At 50.1% G+C, this 24003-nt stretch overlaps 1 protein-coding gene across 2 annotated transcripts in view; it reads left to right on the forward strand.

Moving 5' to 3' along the window:
- Window positions 1-24003, forward strand: part of POLR3A (RNA polymerase III subunit A) — a 317895-nt gene that overhangs the window by 202507 nt on the left and 91385 nt on the right. Inside the window, exon 22 of one of the 2 annotated variants that reach the window (XM_075349070.1) lies at window positions 16609-16644. The exons of the other annotated variant lie outside the window; for it this stretch is intronic. Coding sequence (XP_075205185.1) covers window positions 16609-16644 — 36 coding nt within the window. The remainder of the gene's footprint in view (window positions 1-16608; window positions 16645-24003) is intronic. 2 annotated transcript variants of the gene reach the window in all.

Consider the following 24003-nt stretch of genomic DNA (forward strand, 5'->3'; position numbering starts at 1 on the left):
TTGGACTCTTCCTCCAATGGGCTCAACTAGCTATTTCCCATTATTGCTGTGTAGGGTGCACAGACACCTGGCAAGAGAAAGTGCAGCATTTTGAATCAGATGCTGATGTCGGACAGCTCTTGGATTGTTTTCATATGGGAGTTTGCCCTATCACTGCTTAACACCCCCATGGCTGAGGCTACCCTCAACTCCACTTAACCCCTTCATGACCGGCCGATTTTTCGCTTTCCGTTTTTTTTTTTCTTTCTTTCTTTCATTCTTTTTCTGAGACGTACATTTTTTATTTTTCAGTCAATATGGTCATGTAAGGGCTCATTTTTTGCGGAACGAGCTGTACTTTTAAATGAAACCATAAGTTTTACCATATAGTGTACTGGAAAACGGCAAAAAAATTCCAAATGCAGAAAAATTGCAAAAAAAGTGCGATAGCACTATTGTTTTTGAGATATTTTATTCACTGTGTTCACTATATGGTAAAACTGATGTGTGGGTGTGATGCCTCAGGTCAGTGCGAGTTCGTAGACACCAAACATGTATAGGTTTACTTTTATATAAGGGGTTAAAAAAAAAATCAGAAGTTTGACCGAAAAAAGTGGCGCACATTTTACGCCATATTCTGTGACCCGTAGCGTTCTCATTTTTCGGGATCTATGGCTCAGTGACTGCTTATTTTTTGCGTCTCGAGCTGACGTTTTTAACGGTACCATTTTTGCGCAGATGCTACGTTTTGATCGCCTCTTATAGCATTTTGCGCAAAAGTTGTGGCGACAAAAAAACGTCGTTTTGGCGTTTGGAATTTTTTTGCCGCTACGCCGTAAACTGATCAGATTAATTGATTTTATATTTTGATAGATCGGGCGTTTCTGAACGCGGCGATACCAAATGTGTGTATATTTTTTATTTTTTTAACCCTTTAATTTTCAATGGGGCGAATGGGGGGTGATTTGAACTTTTGGGTTTTTGTTTTTTTTTAATTTTTTAACTTTTTTTCTAACTTTTTTTTTTTTTTATTTTACTAGTCCCCCTAGGGGGCTATTGCGATCAGCATTCCGGTCGCTCTGCACTATCTGCTGATCACAGCTATACAGCTGTAAACAGCAGATACGCTCTCTTTCTCTTTTGCTGTGCCAATGGCACAACGAAAGTGACAACTAACGGAAGTCACGTGATCGCGCACGTGACTTCCGGTATCGGGCGGTAAGTAAATGTTTACCACGATTGCGCTTATAATGGCGCTGTCACATATTGACAGCGCCATTTAAGGGGTTAAACGGCACGAGCAGATAACGATTCTGCTCATGCCTAGCAGGCACACATCTCAGCTGTGAAACTCAGCTGAGATGTGTGCCGATCGCGGCATGCTGCCGCCAGCAGACTAGGACGTAATTTTACGGCCCGCGGTCGTTAAGGGGTTAAAGTTTTGTTTTTCTCTATAATTCTTTCAAAAGGCCTAAACTTTGGTGAATTCTTTCTCCAGTGAACCCCCCCCCCCCCTACACCCAGGCAGTAATTCTTTTCTTTTGGTTTTGCGTGTCTTACGACTGGCTAAATCTACCTCTCTCCGAAGCTTCCTAGTTGAAATAGACAAACTCAGTTTTCTTTATCGTTCCTTTGGGAGACCCAGACCTTGGGTGTATAGCTTCTGCCTCTGGAGGACACACAAAGTACTACACCTAAAAGGTGTAGCTCCTCCCTCTGAGCCTATACACCCCCTGGTGAACCAGTCACAACCAGTTTTTCGCTTTGTGTTCAGGAGGCATACATCCACACATGCGTTCTCGTATGATTTTTTCCTTTTTTTTTCCTTTTTTTTTGGAAGAAGATTCAAGAAATGCGGGTCCACGTCTGGACTCCCGGCATGTCCCTTCTCACCCCACTGTGTCGGTGGTGTTGTAAGGTTGATTTCCAAGGCTGGAGCCTTACATGCCGTGCTCCTTCACCATCCCTCCTGGGCTCTGGATTGAAGTGTGAGCCAGCACGGTCTCAATGCCTGGCAGGAGACCGGTCTCCGGCCACAGCCCCTTGAGGACCCTGCTGGACCGGAGCTCTCACCCCCAGGGACCTGGCCCTGCGTCTCAGCAGCTAAGTACCTTGAGACGTTCATATGTTGGGGGTCCCTGTCATTTATTGTGGGGGGAGAGTGTGTTTACTGTGTTTTTTAGCATTTCCGGCCGGTCCTCTGGCTTTTCGCTTGAGAACCGCGCCGATGGTGCCTGCGCGTCGACCTTGCTGCTTAAATTTAGGCCCCGGCTTCGCCGGAGGCCTAGTTTCTGTTACCTGCCCTCGCATGTTACTCATGCTGAGGGACAGGCATGGCCCCTCCCGGTGGCCGTCCTGCACAGGGGAGGGACCCTCCTCACTGCTTGTGTGCGACTCCACCCCCCCCCCCCCCCCCCCCTGCAGGCCTCTATGGCCCTCCAGATTCCGCCCTTCCTACAGGGACGCCCAAGGTTCCGCCCCCTCTCTTCGCTCCGGCGGCCATTTTCTTGGGCAGGTTTCACTCTGTTCTGGCCCGTCCTTCACTCTGCATCCCTGCTGAGGTGCTGTGCATTGGGGGTCCGGGCTTCGGGATCTGGAGGGCACACAACACCGCTTCCAGCGGTCTGGTAAGCCACAGCCGGTCTCCGTTTGTGGACCTCTGCTATATTCTCCCTGGGATTCATTCCCTTTATAGAAGCTGTTTCCCCCCACTCAGGCAGCATGTCTCACACAAGGAGCAAGGCTCCAAAGCTTTATGCTGTATGTGCTGCATGTAAGCTTCCGCTGCCTGAAGTGAGCACCTATCCACATTGTGAGGTCTGCTCTAACTTGGAGGTGCCACGGCCTGGGGTCTCGGCCCCAGTGGTCTCTCAGGCTGCTCCTGCACATGTGGCTGAACCCCCGGCCTGGGTAGAGTCCTTTTCTAGGTCTATCTCCCAGTCATTTGCTGAGTCCATGGGACTTCTGTCCAGGACTTTGAATATGCATCAGCCCCCTTCACAGGGTGCCTCTAATGCTCTTGCTAAGGGGCCTTTAGGACTAGAGCTCACAGAGGATTCATCATCAGGGCACGGACCCCGTCCGTCTAAGAGGCTCCGCACGGTTCCCTCTCCCTCCTCATCCCGTGGCTCTGATTCAAGGGCTGAGGACTCGCAGGATGAGGAGGATGCCTATACAGAGGGCTCGGAGGCTAACTCCATGTGCCCCATTGCTCCTTCCGAGGGTGACTCAGAATTTAGTGACTTGATTGCCTCCATTAATTCTGTACTGGATCTCAATCCGCCAGTATCAGAGGAGCAACCCTCTCTGGCAGAAAAGCACCAGTTTACCTCGCCTAAGAGAGTAAAGAGTGTGTTCTTTAACCACTCCAGTTTTCAGGCCGCTGTGACCAAACTCAGGGCCTGTCCTGACAAACTCTTCCCAAAGCATGGTTCTGATGACCGTTTTCCCTTTCCACCTGAGGTGGTCAAGGAGTGGGCTCACTCCCCAAAGGTAGACCCTCCGCTGTCTAGGCTCTCAGCCCGGACCGTTGTGTCGGTGGCTGATGGCACTTCCCTTAAGGATGCCACTGACCGGCAGATTGACCTTCTGGCCAAATCCGTGTATGAAGCGGTGGGGGCCGCGTTTTCTCCAACTTTTGCAGCAGTGTGGGCCCTCAAAGCCATCTCTGCTAGTCTGGAGGAGATGCATTCCCTCACCAGGGAATCTATGCCCAAGATGGTTGCCTTAACTTCTCAAGCGTCAGCTTTTTCTTCTTATGCCATGTCTGCCATGCTAGAGGCTTCTCACCGCACTGCAGTGGCTTCGGCTAATTCCCTCGTTATCCGCAGGACCTTGTGGCTTCGAGAGTGGAAGGCAGATGCTTCTTCAAAGAAGTACCTTGCTGGGCTCCCTTTTGCTGGTTCCCGGCTGTTCGGTGAACAGCTGGATGAAATTATTAAAGAGGCTACTGGCGGGAAGAGTACTTCCATGCCACAAACCAAGACCAGGAAACCTGCCCAGGGTAGGATTCAGTCGAGGTTTCGCTCCTTTCGTTCCTCCAACTGGTCGTCCTCTAAGCCCTCCGCCTCGTCCGCTAACTCAGCCAAGGACCAGAAATCCAGCTGGCGCTCCAGAGCGCGTCCGCAGAAGACCGCAGGAGGTCCTGCCACTAAGGCAGCCTCCTCGTGACTCTGTCTGATCCAACCACGTCCTTAGTCGGTGGCAGGCTCTCCCACTTTGGCGACGCTTGGTTTCAACAAGTCTCCGATCAGTGGGTGAGAGATATCATCTCTCACGGCTACAGGATAGAATTTTCTTCCAGCCCGCCAAACAGATTTTTTCTCTCAACTCCCCCCTGCTCCAGGGCCGCTGCCTTTTCACAGGCCGTGGCAGCCTTGCAGGCCAATGGAGTAATTGTACCAGTTCCCGCCCGGCAACGGTTCAGAGGTTTCTACTCAAACCTCTTCCTAGTTCCCAAAAAGAACGGTACCTTCAGGCCCATCCTGGATCTCAAGCTTCTCAACAAGCATGTTCGGGTGCGGCACTTTCGCATGGAGTCCCTGCGATCAGTCATTGCCTCAATGACCCAAGGGGATTTCCTGGCGTCCATCGACATCAGAGATGCCTATCTGCATGTGCCCATTGCGGTTTCACACCAGCGTTGGCTACGCTTTGCAATAGGAGACGATCATTTCCAATTCGTGGCTCTCCCCTTCGGGTTAGCCACGGCCCCTCGGTTTTTCACCAAGGTCATGGCAGCCGTGATTGCGGTTCTGCACCTTCAGGGGTTGGCAGTGCTCCCCTACCTGGACGACCTTCTAGTCAAAGCGCCATCCAGCGCAGACTGTCAGTGGAGTGTCTCGCTCACTCTCAGCACTCTAGCCCAATTCGGGTGGCTTGTCAATCTTCCCAAATCCACTCTGACTCCGACCCAGAGTCTCACGTACCTAGGGATGCAGTTCGAGACTCTCCTGAGGCCCCGCCGTTATACCCTCAGGCATCTGATGCAGGTGCTGGGTCAAATGGTGGCGTCCATGGAGGCTGTTCCCTTTGCCCAGTTCCATCTGCGCCCCCTGCAGCTGGACATTCTCCACTGTTGGGACAAGCGGCCTTCCTCCTTACACAAGTTAGTGGCTCTGTCGCCACGGACCAGGAGCTCTCTTCAGTGGTGGCTTCGGCCCCTCTCCCTGTCCCAAGGGCGCTCCTTCCTGGCCCCGTCCTGGGTGATTCTCACCACGGATGCCAGTCTATCCGGCTGGGGAGCGGTATGTCTCCACCACAGAGCACAGGGCACTTGGACTCCGTCCGAGTCAGCCCTTTCAATCAATGTGCTGGAAATCAGAGCCGTACTTCTAGCTCTCCTAACATTTCACCATCTGCTGGCGGGCAGGCACATTCGAGTCCAGTCAGACAACGCGACAGCGGTTGCCTACATCAACCATCAAGGCGGGACACGCAGCCGCCTGGCAATGATGGAGGTACAACGCATTCTTCAATGGGTGGAAGACTCCAGGTCCACCATATCCGCAGTCCACATCCCAGGCGTGGACAACTGGGAGGCAGATTATCTAAGCCGTCAAAGCGTGGACGGTGGCGAGTGGTCCCTGCACCCGGCAGTATTTCAGTCGATCTGCCGCAAATGGGGCACTCCGGACGTGGACCTAATGGCATCCCGTCACAACAACAAAGTTCCTGTCTACATGGCTCGCTCCCACGATCCTCAGGCCTTCGCCGCGGACGCTCTGGTTCAGGACTGGTCCCAGTTTCGTCTGTCCTACGTGTTTCCCCCTCTAGCCCTCTTGCCCAGAGTCCTGCGTAAGATCAGAATGGAGGGTCGTTGAGTCATCCTCATTGCACCGGACTGGCCCAGGCGAGCTTGGTATCCAGACCTGCTCCAACTGTCCGTAGAGATGCCGTGGCCTCTCCCGGACCGTCCAGACCTACTCTCGCAAGGTCCGTTCTTCCACCCGAATTCTGCGGCCCTCAAATTGACGGCGTGGCTCTTGAGTCCTGGATTTTGACGGCTTCTGGTATTCCCCCTGAAGTCATCTCCACTATGACTCGGGCCCATAAGTCTTCATCCGCTAAGATCTATCACAGGACTTGGAAAATTTTCCTGTCCTGGTGTCGCTCTACCGGCCATTCTCCTTGCCGACCCTTCTGTCTTTTCTACAGTCCGGTCTGCAGCTAGGTCTGTCCCTCAACTCTCTCAAGGGACAGGTTTCGGCCCTGTCAGTCCTGTTCCAACGGCGTCTCGCTCGGCTGGCTCAGGTCCGCACCTTCATGCAGGGCGCGTCTCACATCATCCCACCTTACCGGCGGCCCTTGGACCCCTGGGACCTTAACTTGGTTCTCACGGTTTTGCAGAAACCCCCTTTTGAGCCCCTTAGGGAGGTTTCTTTGTATCGTCTCTCACAGAAAGTGGCCTTTCTGGTTGCTATAACTTCTCTCAGGAGAGTTTCTGATTTGGCTGCGCTCTCCTCGGAGTCACCCTTTTTAGTCTTTCATCAAGATAAGGTGGTTCTCCGTCCGACTCCGGACTTCCTTCCTAAGGTCTCTCCTTTCCACCTTAACCAGGACATTACCTTACCTTCCTTCTGTCCGGCCCCTGTTCATCGCTTTGAAAAAGCTCTACATACTCTCGATCTGGTGCGTGCTCTCCGGATCTGTGTGTCTCGCACCGCTGCGCTTAGGTGGTGTACCTCTCTTTTTGTGCTAACCACAGGTCGGCGCAAGGGCCTCCCTGCTTCTAAGCCGACCTTAGCCCGTTGGATTAGGTCGACCATTTCGGACGCCTACCAAAGTTCGCAGGCTCCCCCCCTGCCGGGGATCAAAGCGCACTCGACCAGGGCTGTCGGTGCCTCTTGGGCTTTTCGGCACCAGGCTACGGCTCAGCAAGTCTGTCAGGCTGCCACTTGGGCTAGCCTGCATACCTTCTCTACCAAGTGCATGCTCATGCTTCGGCAGATGCGAGATTGGGCAGATGCATCCTTCAGGCGGCGGTCACCCATTTGTGAAGTTAGGTTTCTGCCTACTTCTTAGTTTTTTTGTTTATTTCCCACCCAGGGACTGCTTTGGAACGTCCCAAGGTCTGGGTCTCCCAAAGGAACGATAAAGAAAGAGAATTTTGTTTACTTATCATAAATTCTTTTTCTTATAGTTCCGTCTTGGGAGACCCAGCACCCTCCCTGTTGCCTCTTGGCAACTTCCTTGTTCCGTGTGTTTTCACATGCTGTTGTCGTGAACAGAGTCTCCGGTTGTTCCGGCTCTTGCTCTGTTCTACTTGTGGGTGGCTATTCTCCTTCAGCTTTTGCACTAAACTGGTTGTGACTGGTTCACCAGGGGGTGTATAGGCTCAGAGGGAGGAGCTACACCTTTTAGGTGTAGTACTTTGTGTGTCCTCCGGAGGCAGAAGCTATACACCCAAGGTCTGGGTCTCCCAAGACGGAACTATAAGAAAAAGAATTTACGGTAAGTAAACAAATTTCTCTTTTTCCTCTGTGGAAGAGTGTGCCAGTATGGTCTCAGGGAGCAGAGGTAATCAATGTTTTTTTTTACATACTGCATCAATTTGCCTGGCCTTTGATTTTATGCTTTGCAACTTAAACAGCTTCCAATCACTCTCTTATGGTTGCCCTCTGTTATGGACATAGCTTATGCTCAGATTTAACTCAGAGCCTTTAGACAGCAATCTCTAAACTCTCCAACTTACCCTAGAATTAAGGGGTTTTTTTTAGATTTTACGATCTTAGGAGGACATCTGTTTGTGCAGGTAACTATTACTGTGCTGACCTATTAGGCAACTTAATAAAAACAAATATATTTCCATCTCACTTGTTTATTTTCACCAGGTAAACCAATATAACTGCACAAAATTTAGAAATAAACATTTCTGACATACAAAAACAAAACCCCAAAAATATTAGTGACCAATATAGCCACCTTTATGACACTCAACAGCCTACCATCCATAGATTCTGTCAGTTGCTTGATCTGTTTACCACCACAGCCTCCCAGACACTGTTCCGAGAAGTGTACTGTTTTCCCTCCCTGTAGATATTACATTTTATGAGGGACCACAGGTTCTCTATGGGGTTCAGATCAGGTGAACAAGGGGGCCATGTCATTAAATTTTTTCATCTTTTAGACCTTTACTGGCCAGCCACACTGTGAAGTAGTTGGATGCATGTGATGGAGCATTGTCCTGCATGAAAATCATGTTTTCTTTGTCGCTCCATTGGGAGACCCAGACAATTGGGGTGTATAGCTTCTGCTTCCGGAGGCCACACAAAGTATTACACTTTAAAAAGTGTAACCCCTCCCATCTGCCTATACACCCTCCCGTGCATCACGGGATCCTCAGTTTTATGCTTTGTGTTGAAGGAGGCACACATTCACTCAAGCTCCCATTTTAGTCAGCAGCAGCTGCTGATTGTATCGGATGGAAGAAAAGAGGGCCCCCACAGGGCCCCCGGCATGCTCCCTTCTCACCCCACTAAGTCGGCGGTGCTGTTAAGGTTGAGGTACCCATTGCGGGTACAAAGGCTGGAGCCACATGCCGTTTTCCTTCCCCATCCCTTAGAGGCTCTGGGAGAAGTGGGATCCTATCCGGTCACCATTCACTGGGACCGGGCTCCCTCCGCAGGCCCTGGGAGAATCTGCCGGACAGGAGACTTGGTATCATCAGGGACAAGGCCCTGCATCTAAAGGTACTCTGTGTCCCCTTGGGGACGGTGCATGGAGCGCCTGTGTCACAGACGCTGCAGCGGCTGCTGTTTTTTTGTGACGACCGGGACTACCGCGCCGACCGCGCCTGTTTGCCGGCCGCATTATTAAATTTAGTCTCCGGCTTCATGCGGCCTAGTACCATAACTCCCGCCCCTGGGCCTGCCAGTCAGGGGTAAGGGCGGGACGGTCGACTGGACGTCGGCAGTGAGGGCTGGAGCATACTTAGGTGTTCTCCTCCCCCCTCACTGATCACTGTGGGGCACCAGATTCCCGCACTTTATTAGTCGCTGCCCACGGCTCCCTCCCTCCCCTGAGAGCTCCGGCAGCCATTTTTACAATCACTTCTGCCGGTGGAGGATTTCAGAACGAGCTATGCAGCTCTGGGAGACCCAAGGCAGGGAATCTGGTGGACACACAACCGCTTTGGGCGGTCGGTAAGCCACACCGGTTACCCGGTGCTGATCCCCCTGGGGTGCCGAAGTGTGTATATATATATATATATATTTGTATACATTTTCTCTGTTCGGCCGCATTGTTTTGCTTTTGGCTATATACCCTCAGTGATCACTCTCCGAGGAGACAACAGCATGTCGTCCGCAAAGAGCAAGGGTGCCAAGACACAGGGTTATTTTGCAACCTGTACCTCTTGTGCGGCTATGTTACCTGCAGGTTCCACCTACCCTCACTGTGAGCAATGCTCGGCCCCTGTTGCACTCGCTCAGCCGGAGCCTCGGGCACTGGTGGGACCCTCGGCTCAGGTAGAACCGCCGGCTTCCACTGTCCAGGTGGCAGGGACAGAGTTTGCAGTTTTGGCTGAGAAACTCTCTGAGTCGCTTTCACAATCCATGGCTCAGTCTATGGACAGATGGTCTGCTAAGATACTAGAAGCCTTGCAGTCCAGATCGGTCCTTACACAGGCCTCGGGCACTGAGTGTTCATCGCCCCCAGGCCCCTCTCGGTCTGCGCAGCAGCGTGCTCCTGGGGTGACACCTAGGTCTCACGGGGAGGACTCCGACACGGACCGCAGTCCCAGACCGGCTAAGCGGGCTCGCTGGGAACCTTCCCCGACTTCATCACACTGTTCGGGGTCTCAACTTGAGGACTCTCTGGAGGATGAAGCGGAGGTCGCAACTCAGGGCTCTGACCCTGACGTTGCTCTCAATCTTGATACACCGGAAGGGGACGCCATAGTAAATGACCTTATAGCGTCCATCAACCAGGTGTTAGATCTATCTCCCCCGCCTCCACCTGTATAGGAGTCGGCTTCTCAGCAGGAGAAACACCAGTTCAGGTTTCCCAAACGTACACGGAGTGCGTTTTTCGATCACTCTAACTTCAGAGATGCTGTCCAGAAGCACAGAGCATTTCCGGACAAGCGCTTTTCTAAGCGTCTTAATGACACACGTTACCCCTTCCCCGCTGACGTAGTTAAGGGTTGGGCTCAATGTCCCAAGGTGGATCCTCCAGTCTCTAGACTGGCGGCTAGATCCGTAGTATCAGTGGCAGATGGTTCATCGCTCAAGGATGCCACTGACAGGCAGATAGAACTCCTGATGAAATCCATCTATGAAGCCATAGGCGCGTCTTTTGCCCCAGCCTTTGCAGCAGTGTGGGCACTCCAAGCTATCTCAGCTTGTCTGTCTGAGATTAATGCGGTCACACGTACCTCTGCTCTGCAAGTTGCGTCTTTGACTTCTCAGGCGTCGGTATTTTCATCCTACGCCACGAATGCCGTCCTGGACTCTGCAAGCCGTACAGCGGTAGCGTCCGCCAATTCGGTGGCAGTCCGCAGGGCCATGTGGCTACGCGAATGGAAGGCAGACTCTGCTTCCAAGAAGTTCTTAACCGGTTTGCCATTTTCTGGCGACCGTTTGTTTGGCGAGCGATTGGATGAAATTATTAAACAATCCAAGGGAAAGGACTCGTCCTTACCCCAGTCCAAACCAAACAGACCTCAGCAACGAAAAATTCAATCGAGGTTTCGGTCCTTTCGGCCCTCAGCCAGGTCCCAATCATCCACGTCCAACAGGCCACAGAAGGGCCAGAGGAACTCTGATGCAGGGCGGTCTAAGTCACGTCCTCCAAAGACCGCCAGAGGCACCGTCTCCAAGGCGGCCTCCTCATGACTTTCGGGCTCCCCAAACCGCATCCTCGGTCGGTGGCAGGCTCTCCCGCTTTTGCGACGCCTGGTGGCCACATGTCCAAGACCGATGGGTGAGAGACATTCTGTCTCACGGTTACAGGATAGAGCTCAGCTCTCGTCCTCCGACTCGTTTCTTCAGAACATCCCCGCCCCCCGAGCGAGCCGATGCACTTTTTCAGGCGGTGAACACTCTGAAGACAGAAGGAGTTGTGATCCCCGTTCCCCTTCAAGAACGTGGTCGCGGTTTTTACTCCAACTTGTTCGTGGTGCCAAAAAAGGATCATTCCGTCCCGTTCTGGACCTCAAACTGCTCAACAGACACGTGAGAACCAGACGGTTTCGGATGGAATCTCTCCGCTCTGTCATCGCTTCGATGTCCCAAGGAGACTTTCTAGCATCAATCGACATCAGGGATGCTTATCTCCATGTGCCGATTGCACCGGAGCATCGCCGCTTCCTGCGTTTCGCCATCGGGGACGAACACCTTCAGTTTGTGGCACTGCCTTTCGGCCTGGCGACAGCCCCACGGGTCTTCACCAAGGTCATGGCATCCGTGTTGGCGGTCCTACACTCTCAGGGCCACTCGGTGATCCCTTACTTAGACGGTCTCCTAGTCAAGGCACCCTCCCGGGTGGCATGTCAACACAGCCTGACCATTGCTCTGGAGACTCTCCAGAGGTTCGGGTGGATCATCAATTTCCCAAAGTCAAAATTGACACCGACCCAATCACTGACTTACCTCGGGATGGAGTTTCATACTCTCTCAGCGATAGTCAAGCTTCCGCTGGACAAACAGCGTTCGCTGCAGACAGGGGTGCACTCTCTTCTTCGGGCCCAGTCACACCCCTTGCGGCGCCTCATGCACTTCCTAGGGAAGATGGTGGCAGCAATGGAAGCAGTTCCCTTTGCGCAGTTTCATCTGTGTCCACTTCAATGGGACATTCTCCGCAAGTGGGACAGGAGGTCGACGTCCCTAGACAGGAACGTATCTCTTTCACTAGCAACCAAAACCTCTCTTCAGTGGTGGCTTCTTCCCACTTCTTTGTCGAGGGGAAAATCCTTCCTGCCCCCATCCTGGGCTGTGGTCACGACAGACGCGAGTCTGTCAGGGTGGGGAGCGGTTTTTCTCCACCACAGGGCTCAGGGAACCTGGACTCCGACAGAGTCCTCCCTTCAGATCAATGTTCTGGAGATAAGGGCAGTGTATCTAGCCCTAAAGGCGTTCCATCGGTGGCTGGAGGGCAGGCAGATCCGCGTACAGTCGGACAACGCCACGGCGGTCGCGTACATCGACCACCAGGGCGGCACACGCAGTCGTCAAGCCTTCCAAGAAGTTCGGCGGATTCTGCTGTGGGCGGAGGCCACAGCCTCCACCATCTCCGCAGTTCACATCCCGGGCGTAGAAAACTGGGAAGCAGACTTTCTCAGTCGCCAGGGCATGGACGCAGGGGAATGGTCTCTTTACCCGGACGTTTCAAGAGATCTGTTGCCGCTGGGGAACGCCGGACGTCGACCTCATGGCGTCTCGGCACAACAACAAAGTCCCGGCATTCATGGCACGGTCTCAAGATCACAGAGCTCTGGCGGCGGACGCATTAGTTCAGGATTGGTCGCAGTTTCGACTGCCTTATGTATTTCCACCTCTGGCACTGCTGCCCAGAGTGTTACGCAAGATCAGGTCCGACTGCCGCCGCGCCATCCTCGTCGCTCCAGAATGGCCGAGGAGGTCGTGGTACCCGGATCTGTGGCACCTCACGGTGGGTCAACCGTGGGCACTCCCAGACCGACCAGACTTGCTGTCTCAAAGGCCATTTTTCCATCTGAATTCTGCGGCCCTCAACCTGACTGTGTGGCCATTGAGTCCTAGCGTCCTCAGGGTTATCTCAAGATGTCATTGCCACTATGAGACAGACCAGGAAACCAACGTCCGCCAAGATCTATCACAGGACTTGGAGGATCTTCTTATCCTGGTGCTCTGATCAGGGTTTTACTCCCTGGCCGTTTGCCTTGCCCACTTTTCTTTCTTTCCTTCAATCCGGAATGGACAAGGGTTTGTCTCTCGGCTCTCTCAAGGGACAAGTATCGGCGCTTTCCGTGTTTTTTCAAAAGCGTCTAGCCAGGCTTCCGCAGGTCCGCACGTTCCTGCAGGGAGTTTGCCACATAGTCCCACCTTACAAGCGTCCGCTGGAACCCTGGGATCTTAACAGAGTGCTAAAGGCTCTTCAGAAACCACCTTTCGAGCCACTGCGGGATGTCTCTCTATCACGTCTTTCGCAGAAGATGGCCTTTCTAGTGGCAGTTACATCACTCCGGAGAGTGTCTGAGCTTGCAGCGCTGTCATGCAAAGCCCCCTTCCTGGTTTTTCACCAGGATAAGGTGGTTCTGCGTCCGGTCCCGGAATTTCTCCCTAAGGTGGTATCCCCTTTTCATCTCAATCAGGATATCTCCTTACCTTCTTTTTGCCCTCATCCAGTTCACCAATGTGAAAAGGATTTGCACTTGTTAGATCTAGTGAGAGCACTCCGGCTCTACATTTCTCGCACGGCGCCCCTGCGCCGTTCTGATGCGCTCTTTGTCCTTGTCGCTGGCTAGCGTAAGGGGTCGCAGGCTTCCAAGTCAACCTTGGCTCGGTGGATCAAGGAACCGGTTCTTGAAGCCTACCGTTCTTCTGGGCTTCCTATTCCTTCAGGGCTGAAAGCCCATTCTACCAGAGCCGTGGGTGCGTCCTGGGCATTGCGGCACCGGGCTACGGCTCAGCAGGGGTGTCAGGCGGCTACCTGGTCGAGTCTGCACACTTTCACGAAACACTATCAGGTGCATGCATATGCTTCGGCAGATGCCAGCCTAGGTAGGCGAGTCCTTCAGGCGGCGGTTGCCCACCTGTAAGAGGGGGCCGTTTTTCGTCTCTTTTTATCGAGGTATTCTTTTACCCACCCAGGGACTGCTTTTGGACGTCCCAATTGTCTGGGTCTCCCAATGGAGCGACAAAGAAGGGAATTTTGTTTACTTACCGTAAATTCCTTTTCTTCTAGCTCCTATTGGGAGACCCAGCACCCGCCCCTGTTCCCTTCGGGCTGTTGTTCTTTTGTGTACACATGTTGTTCATGTTGAATTGTTCTTTTGGTTCATGGTTCAGTTCTCCGAACATCCTTCGGATTGAATTTGCCTTAGACCAATTTATAAGTTTCCTCCTTCCTGCTTTTGCACCAAAACTGAGGAGCCCGTGATGCACGGGAGGGTATATAGGCAGAGGGGAGGGGTTACACTTTTTAAAGTGTAATACTTTGTGTGGCCTCCGGAGGCAGAAGCTATACACCCCAATTGTCTGGGTCTCCCAATAGGAGCTAGAAGAAAAGGAATTTACGGTAAGTAAACAAAATTCCCTTCTTTCTTGAACAATGCTGACTTCTTCCTGTACCACTGCTTTAAGAAGTTGTCTTCCAGAAACTGGCAGTAGGTCTGGGAGTTGAGCTCCACTCCATCCTCAACCTGAAAAAGTCCCACAAGTTCATCTTTGATGATACCAGCCCATACCAGTACCCCACCTCCACCTTGCTGGCATCTGAGTCGGAGTGGAGCTCTCTGCCCTTTACTGATCCAGCTTCTGGCCCATCCATCTGGCCCACCAAGAGTCACTCTCATTTCATCAGTCCATAAAACATTTGAAAAATCAGTCTTAAGATATTTCTTGGTCCAGTCGTAACGTTTTATCTTATGTTTCTTGTTCAAAGGGGGTCGGTTTTCAGCCTTCCTTACCTTGGCTATGTCCCTGAGTATGGCACACCTTGTGCTTTTTGATACACCAGTAACGTTGCAGCTCTGAAATATGGCCAAACTGGTGGAAAATGGCATCTTTGCAGCTTCATGCTTGATTTTCCTCAGTTCATAGGCAGTTATTTTGCGCCTTTTCAATTTCAAGACTGCTGTATCCCTCTGCAAGACATCTCACAATTTTGGACTTTTCTGAGGCCGTCAAATCTCTTCCGACCCATTTTACCAAAGGAAAGGAAGTTGCCTAATAATTAAGCACACCTTATATACGGTGTTGATGTCATTACACCACACCCCTCCTCATTACAGAGATGCACATCAGCTTATTTACTTAATTGGTAGTTGGCTCTCAAGCCTATACAGCTTGGAGTAGGACAACAGGTATAAAAAGTATGTGATCAAAATACTAATTTGCCTAATAAGTCTGCACACAGTGTAGTCCTTTTCCTTGCCTCCAATCACTCCTCTTTTGGTCCATTACTCTTTATCTAATGCGTTATCAGTTATGTATTACTGCAGGGTGTCCTCATCCCTGTTCCTCAGGAGAGTATTTTCAGGAATCTCTGGTAGTCCCCAAGTAGGACAGGGCTGGCTTCCAATTCCATTCAATATGTAGTGCCTGCTGCAAAGTACTACTGGTCATCTTCTTTTCATGAGAATAGCAGCTGATCTGCAGTACTCTGTCGCAGATGTTGCACATTCAATAGAGCCATGCAGTGTAGCATAATCTAATCCAGGGCTAACCGCTGATCATGGGGATAATGGGTGTTGGTCTCCCATAGATCTGATTAGCTATCCTAAAAATAAACGGAAATATCATTTGCCTGGAGAAAACCTTGAAAATGAGACTTTCAGCACACACTTAGGCTATGTGCGCACAGTGCATTTTTTGCGGCGTTTTTGCGCGTTTTTCGGGTGCGTTTTTGGCCTCAAAACTGCATGACTTTGCTTCCCCAGCAAAGTCTGAGTTTTCATTTTTGCTATCCGCACACAACTTTTTTTTTTAAGCTGTGTTTTTGAGCTTGAAAAAAAAAATGGACATGTCAATTCTTTCCTGCGTTTTACTGCGTTTTCCCCCCATGCAATGCATTGGAAAAACGCAGCAAAACGCAGAGATCAAAAACGCAGCCAAAAACGCACCAAATCGCGGTAAAAACGCATGCGTTTTTTGACTCGTTTTTTCGTTGCGGGTGCGTTTTTGTGCGTTTTTAGCGGCCAAAAACGCAGCGTCAAAAAAACACAGTGTGTGAACTTGGCCTAAGTGTTTAAACAAGGCGTTGGTGTTTATGGGGCATGTAACCCTAATATAAATTGTACCTTTAGTGTCTAAAAATAATTTACAGAAATCTTCAATTGAGCCTAATCTAAGTAGTCTCTGCTTTCTCTTCGCTGCCCTCCCTCTCCAGTATACAATCCTAATTCCTGTATGGGAATACATGCAGACCCTTACCTGCAGCTCAGTAATCCTGTGTGATGACAGATGTTAGCCAGGCAGGAATGTACAACTTTGGAGTACATTGGGAACATTGGGGCCATCTGGATTTAAGACGATGATTTTCCAAGAATAAAATTTGAGTCTGCAATAGATTTGGCTTTTCAGATCAATTGCTGCAGTCTGACACTGATTACTTACTTTTTCTTCCCTTGGTCTGCAAAATTGTGGCAAGTTTTCGACTCAATTTGGACACATGGGTTCGCCTTTTTTTCTAGCCACTATCACGTCTAAGTGCATAATAAATGTGGTGCATGGCTTGAAAGACTGTTGTTTTTTTTGTTTTTTTTACACATCCAAATTTCTTTGCTAATTTTTGGGCGTCCTAATGCAACTCGTCACCTTACTGTGGGTATGTTATAATAGTGGGTCACAAGTGTGTTTTGTTGTTTGTTTTATTATATATCAATTAGACAGTAGAAAATATTTTTAAAATATTAACATTTTTTTTTTTTAAAAATTGCTTCATTTTTCTAATGATTCATGAGACTTATGAGATCTTTTCTATTTGAAGTCCCTTACAGATACAGGGTTCATTCACTTTTATGAGGTAATGACGCATGGAATGACATCTCTGTTGTGGGGATGCTCAGAGGCTGTAACATAGCCATGTCTCTCTGCATTCTGTGTTTGTTTCATGAACTTCTGCATGCCTCAAAATAATCTAAACCGTTTTTCAAATTTTGCAACATTTCCTTGGTCTTGTGGCGGTTTTACTTTTAATGACATTAGTGGAGAGCGATACATTAATGCTTATAACGTTCTTAGATACATGAGTAGGCAAAAGATCGATTTGGAACTTGTGCAAATCGAAAAATCAAAAGCATGTTATTTTTGTAATTTTGCTTGTGTGCAGTGAGTCTTTATGGCGGGACCCACAATCCCTGCAACTGCTTAGGATGGAAACCTAGGAACTCTGTGCTGCCTTATAGTACCTATGTACAAGTCCTTCTTCTTCCTTTTTTTTTAAGTCATTTCCATTCTGGATTTGGCAGGGCTCTCATTGCTTTTTGCTCCCTATGCGTTAAGTACTTTTTTAATCGTTTATTGACATGCTATATTTAACTCTGTATTTAGTACATATAGTGCCCAAAAAAAAATTAAAAGAACTACTGGTCAAGGACCAAAAATACTGTTCTACTGCCAAATTAGTTTAAGGCTATGTGTGCACGTTGCGTACTCACCCTGCAGAAATTTCTGCAGCAATTTGAACAGCACACATGCGCTTCAAATCGCTGCAGAAACAAAAGCCGATTCCATGCGCTCTGCATGTAGCCCCTCCCAGCCCCTCCCATAGACAGAGCAGGGGCTTCATGCAGAGCGCATGAAAAAAGTGACATGTCACTTCTTAGAACGCGCGCTTCGGGCAGCAGCCGAAGCGCTGCGCTCTAATACGCCACGTGCGCACGTCTCCTGCACAATCTCCATAGATTGTGCTGGGGACGCAGGACGCATGCAGTAACGCTGCGGTGCAGATCGCAGCGTAACTGCATGCAATTACGCAACGTGCGCACATAGCCTAACCCTCTGGTGGGAACAATATCTTTAATAACGAGTTTCGGAATAATGTGCTTGTCAGGCGCAGGCTAGAAAAATACCTATATCTAATTTTTGCAATTTCAGTGATCTAAAAATGATCAGAGACCTTCATAGAGATGCAGTAAAAGAGACTACACTATCAGGTGCAAAACAAACCCATTTACTCAACATAAAAGTAATAACTCTGAAATACACAGCCCCCAGTTATACACATAACTGTTATTAAAAAGAGAAAAATTTGGCAAAAAAACATAATTTCAAGGCACCTAAAATAATATTACACACATAATTATTCAGAATTAGATCCTGAAGTTTCCCCAGAAAAAACACATTTGCAGAGCAAAGAGCAACCTTATAAAGTGTGATGTGTTCAGGAACAATGAGCCTGAGAAGCCAGCACAGGTATATCTGCCCTCCTGAAGCTCTGCAGACCAACTGTGGTACCAGGTTTCACACAGCAGCTAGAGCCAGGAGACTACCTGGAGAGAGGGGATTTCCTGAAAATCTGGTGAGGAGGGAGAAATGAAAGTAAAAGAGAAGCGCCTGTCAGCCACATTAATCCCATCCGAGGATTAAAAACGAAAATAGTTGAACTTATCTAATTTTGTGGTGCTGAAAACGTATATGATGCTTAAACTTGCTGACTGGCCCTAATTTTCAAGGTCCAGGAGGTTGCAATTGCTTATGACTAGTGATGAGCGAGCATGACCATTCTTAGGTGCTCAGTACTCGTAACAAGCAGTCGGACGAGCTCGACTTGTGACTCGTTAAGAGTATAATGGATGGAATGGGGAACTCAAGCAGTTTTCATGAAGATCTTTCGGTTACGAGTACCGAACACCCAAGCATGGTAGTGATATCTCATCCCTACTTATGACACCTTTCATGCAGGCTTATAGAAAAATTGCATCATTATGTCATCATCATTATTGCAATGTTAGTTGTTATTCTATTATATCATCTGTTTAATCTATTGAGCCTTGAACATTCTATCATTTTAGGGTGACCAATCAAATAACATCAACTCAGCTCCAATGACGTAATCCTAACTACAGTTGCCTCAGCTACTTTTACTACTTATAAATACTGTGTAAGATATACAGTTTTGCAATTTCTTAGCCTAGTTTCTTAGCATATTGACATGTTTCTATATGATTTTCAGATATGCCTAGTTCTTGCATTAACAAAGCAGAACGTTTTTGCTACATATGCTGAGAAGTCACTTTTGTGTCAAAAAGGTGAAACTTGACTGCCATGATAAGGAAAGCCTACAACCTTTATTTTGGCTGCAGAATAGATCTGAACAAGAATTAGGATCCACACACATGCTGCAAAAGATGTGCATCACATGTTATCCAATAGTTGCATGGGAAGAGGCAAAATATGCCTTTTGCAGTCCCAGTGTTCTGGAGAGGGCCACACGATAACAATACCAATTATTATTTCTGTACAGTGCCCCCATTAGATAAGTAGTTTCAAGGAAGATGTGGACTTTGCTGTATCCAAACATTCCATCTGCAATAAGCCCAGTTCCACATACAGAAGAACAACCTGTTCCGAAAGCACCAATAAGATTTTCAGTCAAGTAAAATGAGGGCGTTTTACGGTGAAAAGGAATCTTCTCATGACCCAGATTTTGTCAGCAACTTCATCTGAACCACACCTTATAAGGCTAGTTTCACACTTGCGTTGAACAGTATTCATTGCATTGCGTTGTGTGACGGATGCAACGGATGTGTTGCATATAGTGGCGCAACAGATCGTACAAAACAACGGAATCAGCCTTTTTTTTTTTTTTTTTTTTTTATATATATATCTTATAGCTATATTATATATAGCTGATCGCTCCCATCAGCCGGTCGCCGGGTGATCAGCTGATCGCTCCCATCAGCCGGTCGCCGGGTGATCAGCTGATCGCTCCCATCAGCCGGTCGCCGGGTGATCAGCTGATCGCTCTCAGCGCCGGGTGATCAGCTGATCGCTCCCAGCGCCGGGTAATCAGCTGATCGCTCGGCCGCCGAGAATGTGTGCGGGGGGCGGAGTGGGTGGAGCCGAGCGGGGCCATGGCGCTGAGGACAGGTGAGTGTGTGTGTGTGTGTGTGTGTGTGTGTAATATATATATATATATATATATATATGTATATATGTATGTGTACATATATTTATATTATGTATGTATGTATATGTATATATGTGTGTGTGTGTATATATATATATATATATATATATATATATATATATATATATATATATATATATATATATATATACACATATATATACATATACATACATACATAATATATATATATGTACACATACATACATATATATACCGTATTTTCTTCAGCGCTCTATTGGGAGACCCAGACGATTGGGGTATAGCTACTGCCCTCCGGAGGCCACACAAAGCACTACACTAAAAAGTGCAAGGCCCCTCCCCTTCTGGCTATACCCCCCCGTGGTATCACGGGTTCTCCAGTTTTCAAGCTTTGTGCGAAGGAGGTCAGACATCCACGCATAGCTCCACAGATTTTAGTCAGCAGTAGCTGCTGACTATTTCGGATGGAAGAAAAGAGGGCCCATATAGGGTCCCCAGCATGCTCCCTTCTCACCCGTGGATGGTGTTGTAAGGTTGAGGTACCTATTGCTGGTACAGGGGCTGGAGCCCCACATGCTGTTTTCCTTCCACATCCCCTTGTAGGGCTCTGTGGAAGTGGGATCCTGCCGGCCTCTAAGCTCTGACGCCGGGCTCCATCCACAGACCCATAGAACCTGATGGATTCGGAGCATGAGTACAATCAGGGACATGGCCCTGCATCATACAGGTACTCTGTGTCCCCGGCAGGCACAGACACACTCCGGGCTGGCTGGGTGTTGTAGTGCGCCGGGGACCGTAACGTGGGAGTTAGTGTCCCTACAGTTTACTGGGGGACTTTGTAGTGTGGGAACGCAGCGCCGACCCCCACTGGACCGGGCGGCGCTGCTGTGACTTGTGGTGCGCCGGGGACACGCCGACCGCGCTTTTACGGCGGTGGCGTTTATAAATCCAGTCCCCGGCTTTTGCGGCCTAGCTCCGCTTCGTTCCCGCCCCCACCCTGTCAATCAGGGTAGGGGAGAGACGCTGTTTCACCGCAGCGACGAGGGCTGGAGCCTGATTTACATGCTCCAGCCCTCTCACTAGGCACAGAGGGAAGCAGGCTTCCCGCTCTTAGCCAGGAACGCCCAGGGCCCGCCCCCCCTCCTCTCTCAGAACGCCGGCAGCCATTACATGCAGTCTGGCTGGAGGAAGGACGCAAGGCTCTGGGAGACCTGGACTAGGGGGCTTTTGGATACCACACACCCGCTCTTAAGCGGGCGGTAAGCGGCATTTCAGCTGGCCCCTCTAGTGCCTCACTGTGTATTGGTGTACTGTGTCACCAGATATATATATTTAGTGATTTCTTGCACTGTGAGGTCGCTTCCTGGCTGGATACCAGATCGCTCTGAGGAGGCAGCAACATGTCATCCACAAAACGCAAGGCTGCCAAGGCTAGGGCTGTGTACACTGCGTGTGCTGCATGTGGGGCTGCTCTACCAGCAGGTTCCAAAGACCCCCATTGTGTGCAATGCTCAGATCCGGTGCTGCTTCGCCAGCCGGAGTCCGGAGGGGTAGTGACCCAGGCTGAGACGCTTGTAAGTCCTGCCCCGGTGTCAGGGACAGACTTTGCAGCTTTTGCTGATGGAATGTCTGTGACTATGGCAAAAATCCTTGAAACTTTGCAATCCATGACTGGGGCTCAGTCTATGGACACGGCGAGGTCTCTGTCCTCTAATCCCCCTCAGTTGGAATTAGTCCAGACTGCAAGGGGGTCCCCGGCTTCCCAAGCTGAGTATTATGACTCAGATGATAGCCCCAGCCACCCTAAGCGAGCTCGCTGGGAAAGACCCTCAACGTCATCACACTGCTCAGGGTCTCAGCGCAATCAGTCGCCCTGTGATGCGTCTGAAGAGAGTGATCAGGAGTCTTATCCTGGAACCCCTCTCAATCTGGATACCCCGGATGGGGACGCCATGGTAAACGATCTTATCTCAGCCATCAATAGGCTGTTGGATATTTCTCCCCCAGCCCCTTCTGCAGAGGAGGCAGCTGCAGAGCAGGAGAAGTTTCGTTTCCTCTATCCCAAGCGTAAATTGAGTGCTTTCTTGGATCACTCTGACTTCAGAGAATCAATCCAGAAACACGACGCTCATCCAGAAAGGCGTTTCTCTAAACGTTCTAAGGATACACGTTTTCCTTTCCCCCCTGATGTGGTCAAGCGCTGGACCCAGTGTCCAAAAGTAGACCCCCCGATTTCCAAACTTGCAGCTAGATCCATAGTTGCAGTGGAGGATGGCGCTTCACTTAAGGATGCCAATGACAGACAGATGGACCTTTGGTTAAAATCTGTCTATGAAGCTATCGGCGCGTCGTTTGCTCCAGCATTCGCAGCCGTATGGGCACTCCAAGCTATTTCAGCTGGTTTAGCAAAAGTGGATGCTATCATACATCCAGCGGCGCCGCAAGTGGCGTCCCTTACCTCGCAGATGTCTGCGTTTGCGTCTTACGCTATCAATGCGGTCCTAGAATCTACCAGCCGCACCTCAATGGCGTCCGCCAATTCGGTAGTTTTGCGCAGAGCCTTGTGGTTAAAGGACTGGAAAGCAGATGCTGGTTCCAAAAAATGTTTAACCAGCTTGCCTTTATCTAGAGATAGACTGTTTGGCGAGCCATTGGCTGACATCATTAAACAGTCCAAGGGTAAAGACTCTTCCTTACCCCAGCCCAGATCAAGCAAACCTCAGCAGAAAAAATGGCAGCAGAGGTTTCAGTCCTTTCGAGGTTCGGGCAAGACACAATTCTCCTCGTCCAAAGGGACTCAGAGGACGCAAAGAGTCTCAGATTCCTGGCGGGCTCACGCACGCCCCAAGAAAGCAAATGGTGGAACCGCTTCCAAAGCGGCTACCTCATGACTTCCAGCCCCCCCCCTCCGCATCTCCGGTTGGGGGCAGGCTCTCCCGCTTTTCCGACATTTGGATGTCACAGGTCAAAGACCGGTGGGTGACAAACATTTTGTCTCGCGGGTACAGAATCGAGTTCAGTTCTCGTCCTCCAGCTCGGTTCTTCAGAACCTCCCCACATCCAGACCGAGCAGATGCCCTGCTGCAGGCGGTGGACTCCCTAAGAGCGGAAGGAGTAGTGGTTCCGGTACCGCCTCAGGAACAAGGGCGAGGGTTTTACTCCAATCTCTTTGTGGTTCCAAAAAAGGACGGCTCGTTCCGTCCTGTTCTGGATCTAAAGCTGCTCAACAAACATGTGCACGCCAGACGGTTCCGGATGGAAACCCTCCGCTCTGTCGTTGCCTCAATGTCTCAAGGAGACTTCCTTGCCTCAATAGACATCAAAGATGCTTATCTCCACGTGCCAATTGCTACAGAACATCAACGTTTTCTACGTTTTGTGATAGGAAACGACCATCTTCAGTTCGTAGCTCTGCCATTCGGTCTGGCGACAGCCCCCCGGGTCTTCACCAAGGTCATGGCGGCGGTGGTAGCAGTCTTGCACTCTCAGGGACACTCGGTGATCCCTTACCTGGACGATCTACTTGTCAAGGCACCCTCTCAAGAGGCATGCCAACTCAGTCTACATGCTACGCTGGAGACTCTACAGACGTTCGGATGGATCATCAACTTTCCAAAGTCGAATCTGTCACCGTCACAGTCGCTAACGTATCTTGGCATGGAGTTTCATACTCGAGCAGCGAGAGTGAAGCTTCCGCTGAGCAAGCAGCGGTCCCTACAGACAGGGGTGCAATCCCTCCTTCAAGGCCAGTCGCACCCCTTACGGCGCCTCATGCACTTCCTCGGGAAGATGGTGGCAGCCATGGAAGCAGTTCCCTTTGCGCAGTTTCATCTGCGTCCACTTCAATGGGACATTCTCCGCCAATGGGACGGGAAGTCAACGTCCCTGGACAGGAAAGTCTCTCTTTCCCAGACGGCCAAGGACTCTCTACAATGGTGGCTCCTTCCCACCTCATTGTCTCAGGGAAGATCCTTCCTGCCCCCATCCTGGGCAGTGGTCACGACAGATGCGAGTCTGTCAGGGTGGGGAGCAGTGTTTCTCCACCACAGGGCCCAGGGGACGTGGACTCCGCAGGAGTCCACCCTTCAGATCAATGTTCTGGAAATCAGGGCAGTGTATCTTGCCCTACTGGCCTTCCAACAGTGGCTGGAAGGAAAGCAGATCCGAATCCAGTCGGACAACTCCACAGCGGTGGCATACATCAACCACCAAGGAGGGACGCGCAGTCGGCAAGCATTCCAAGAAGTCCGGCGCATTCTAATGTGGGTG

This window comes from Anomaloglossus baeobatrachus, chromosome 5, assembly GCF_048569485.1.
Source record: "Anomaloglossus baeobatrachus isolate aAnoBae1 chromosome 5, aAnoBae1.hap1, whole genome shotgun sequence".
Classification (NCBI taxonomy): Eukaryota; Metazoa; Chordata; class Amphibia; order Anura; family Aromobatidae; genus Anomaloglossus; species Anomaloglossus baeobatrachus.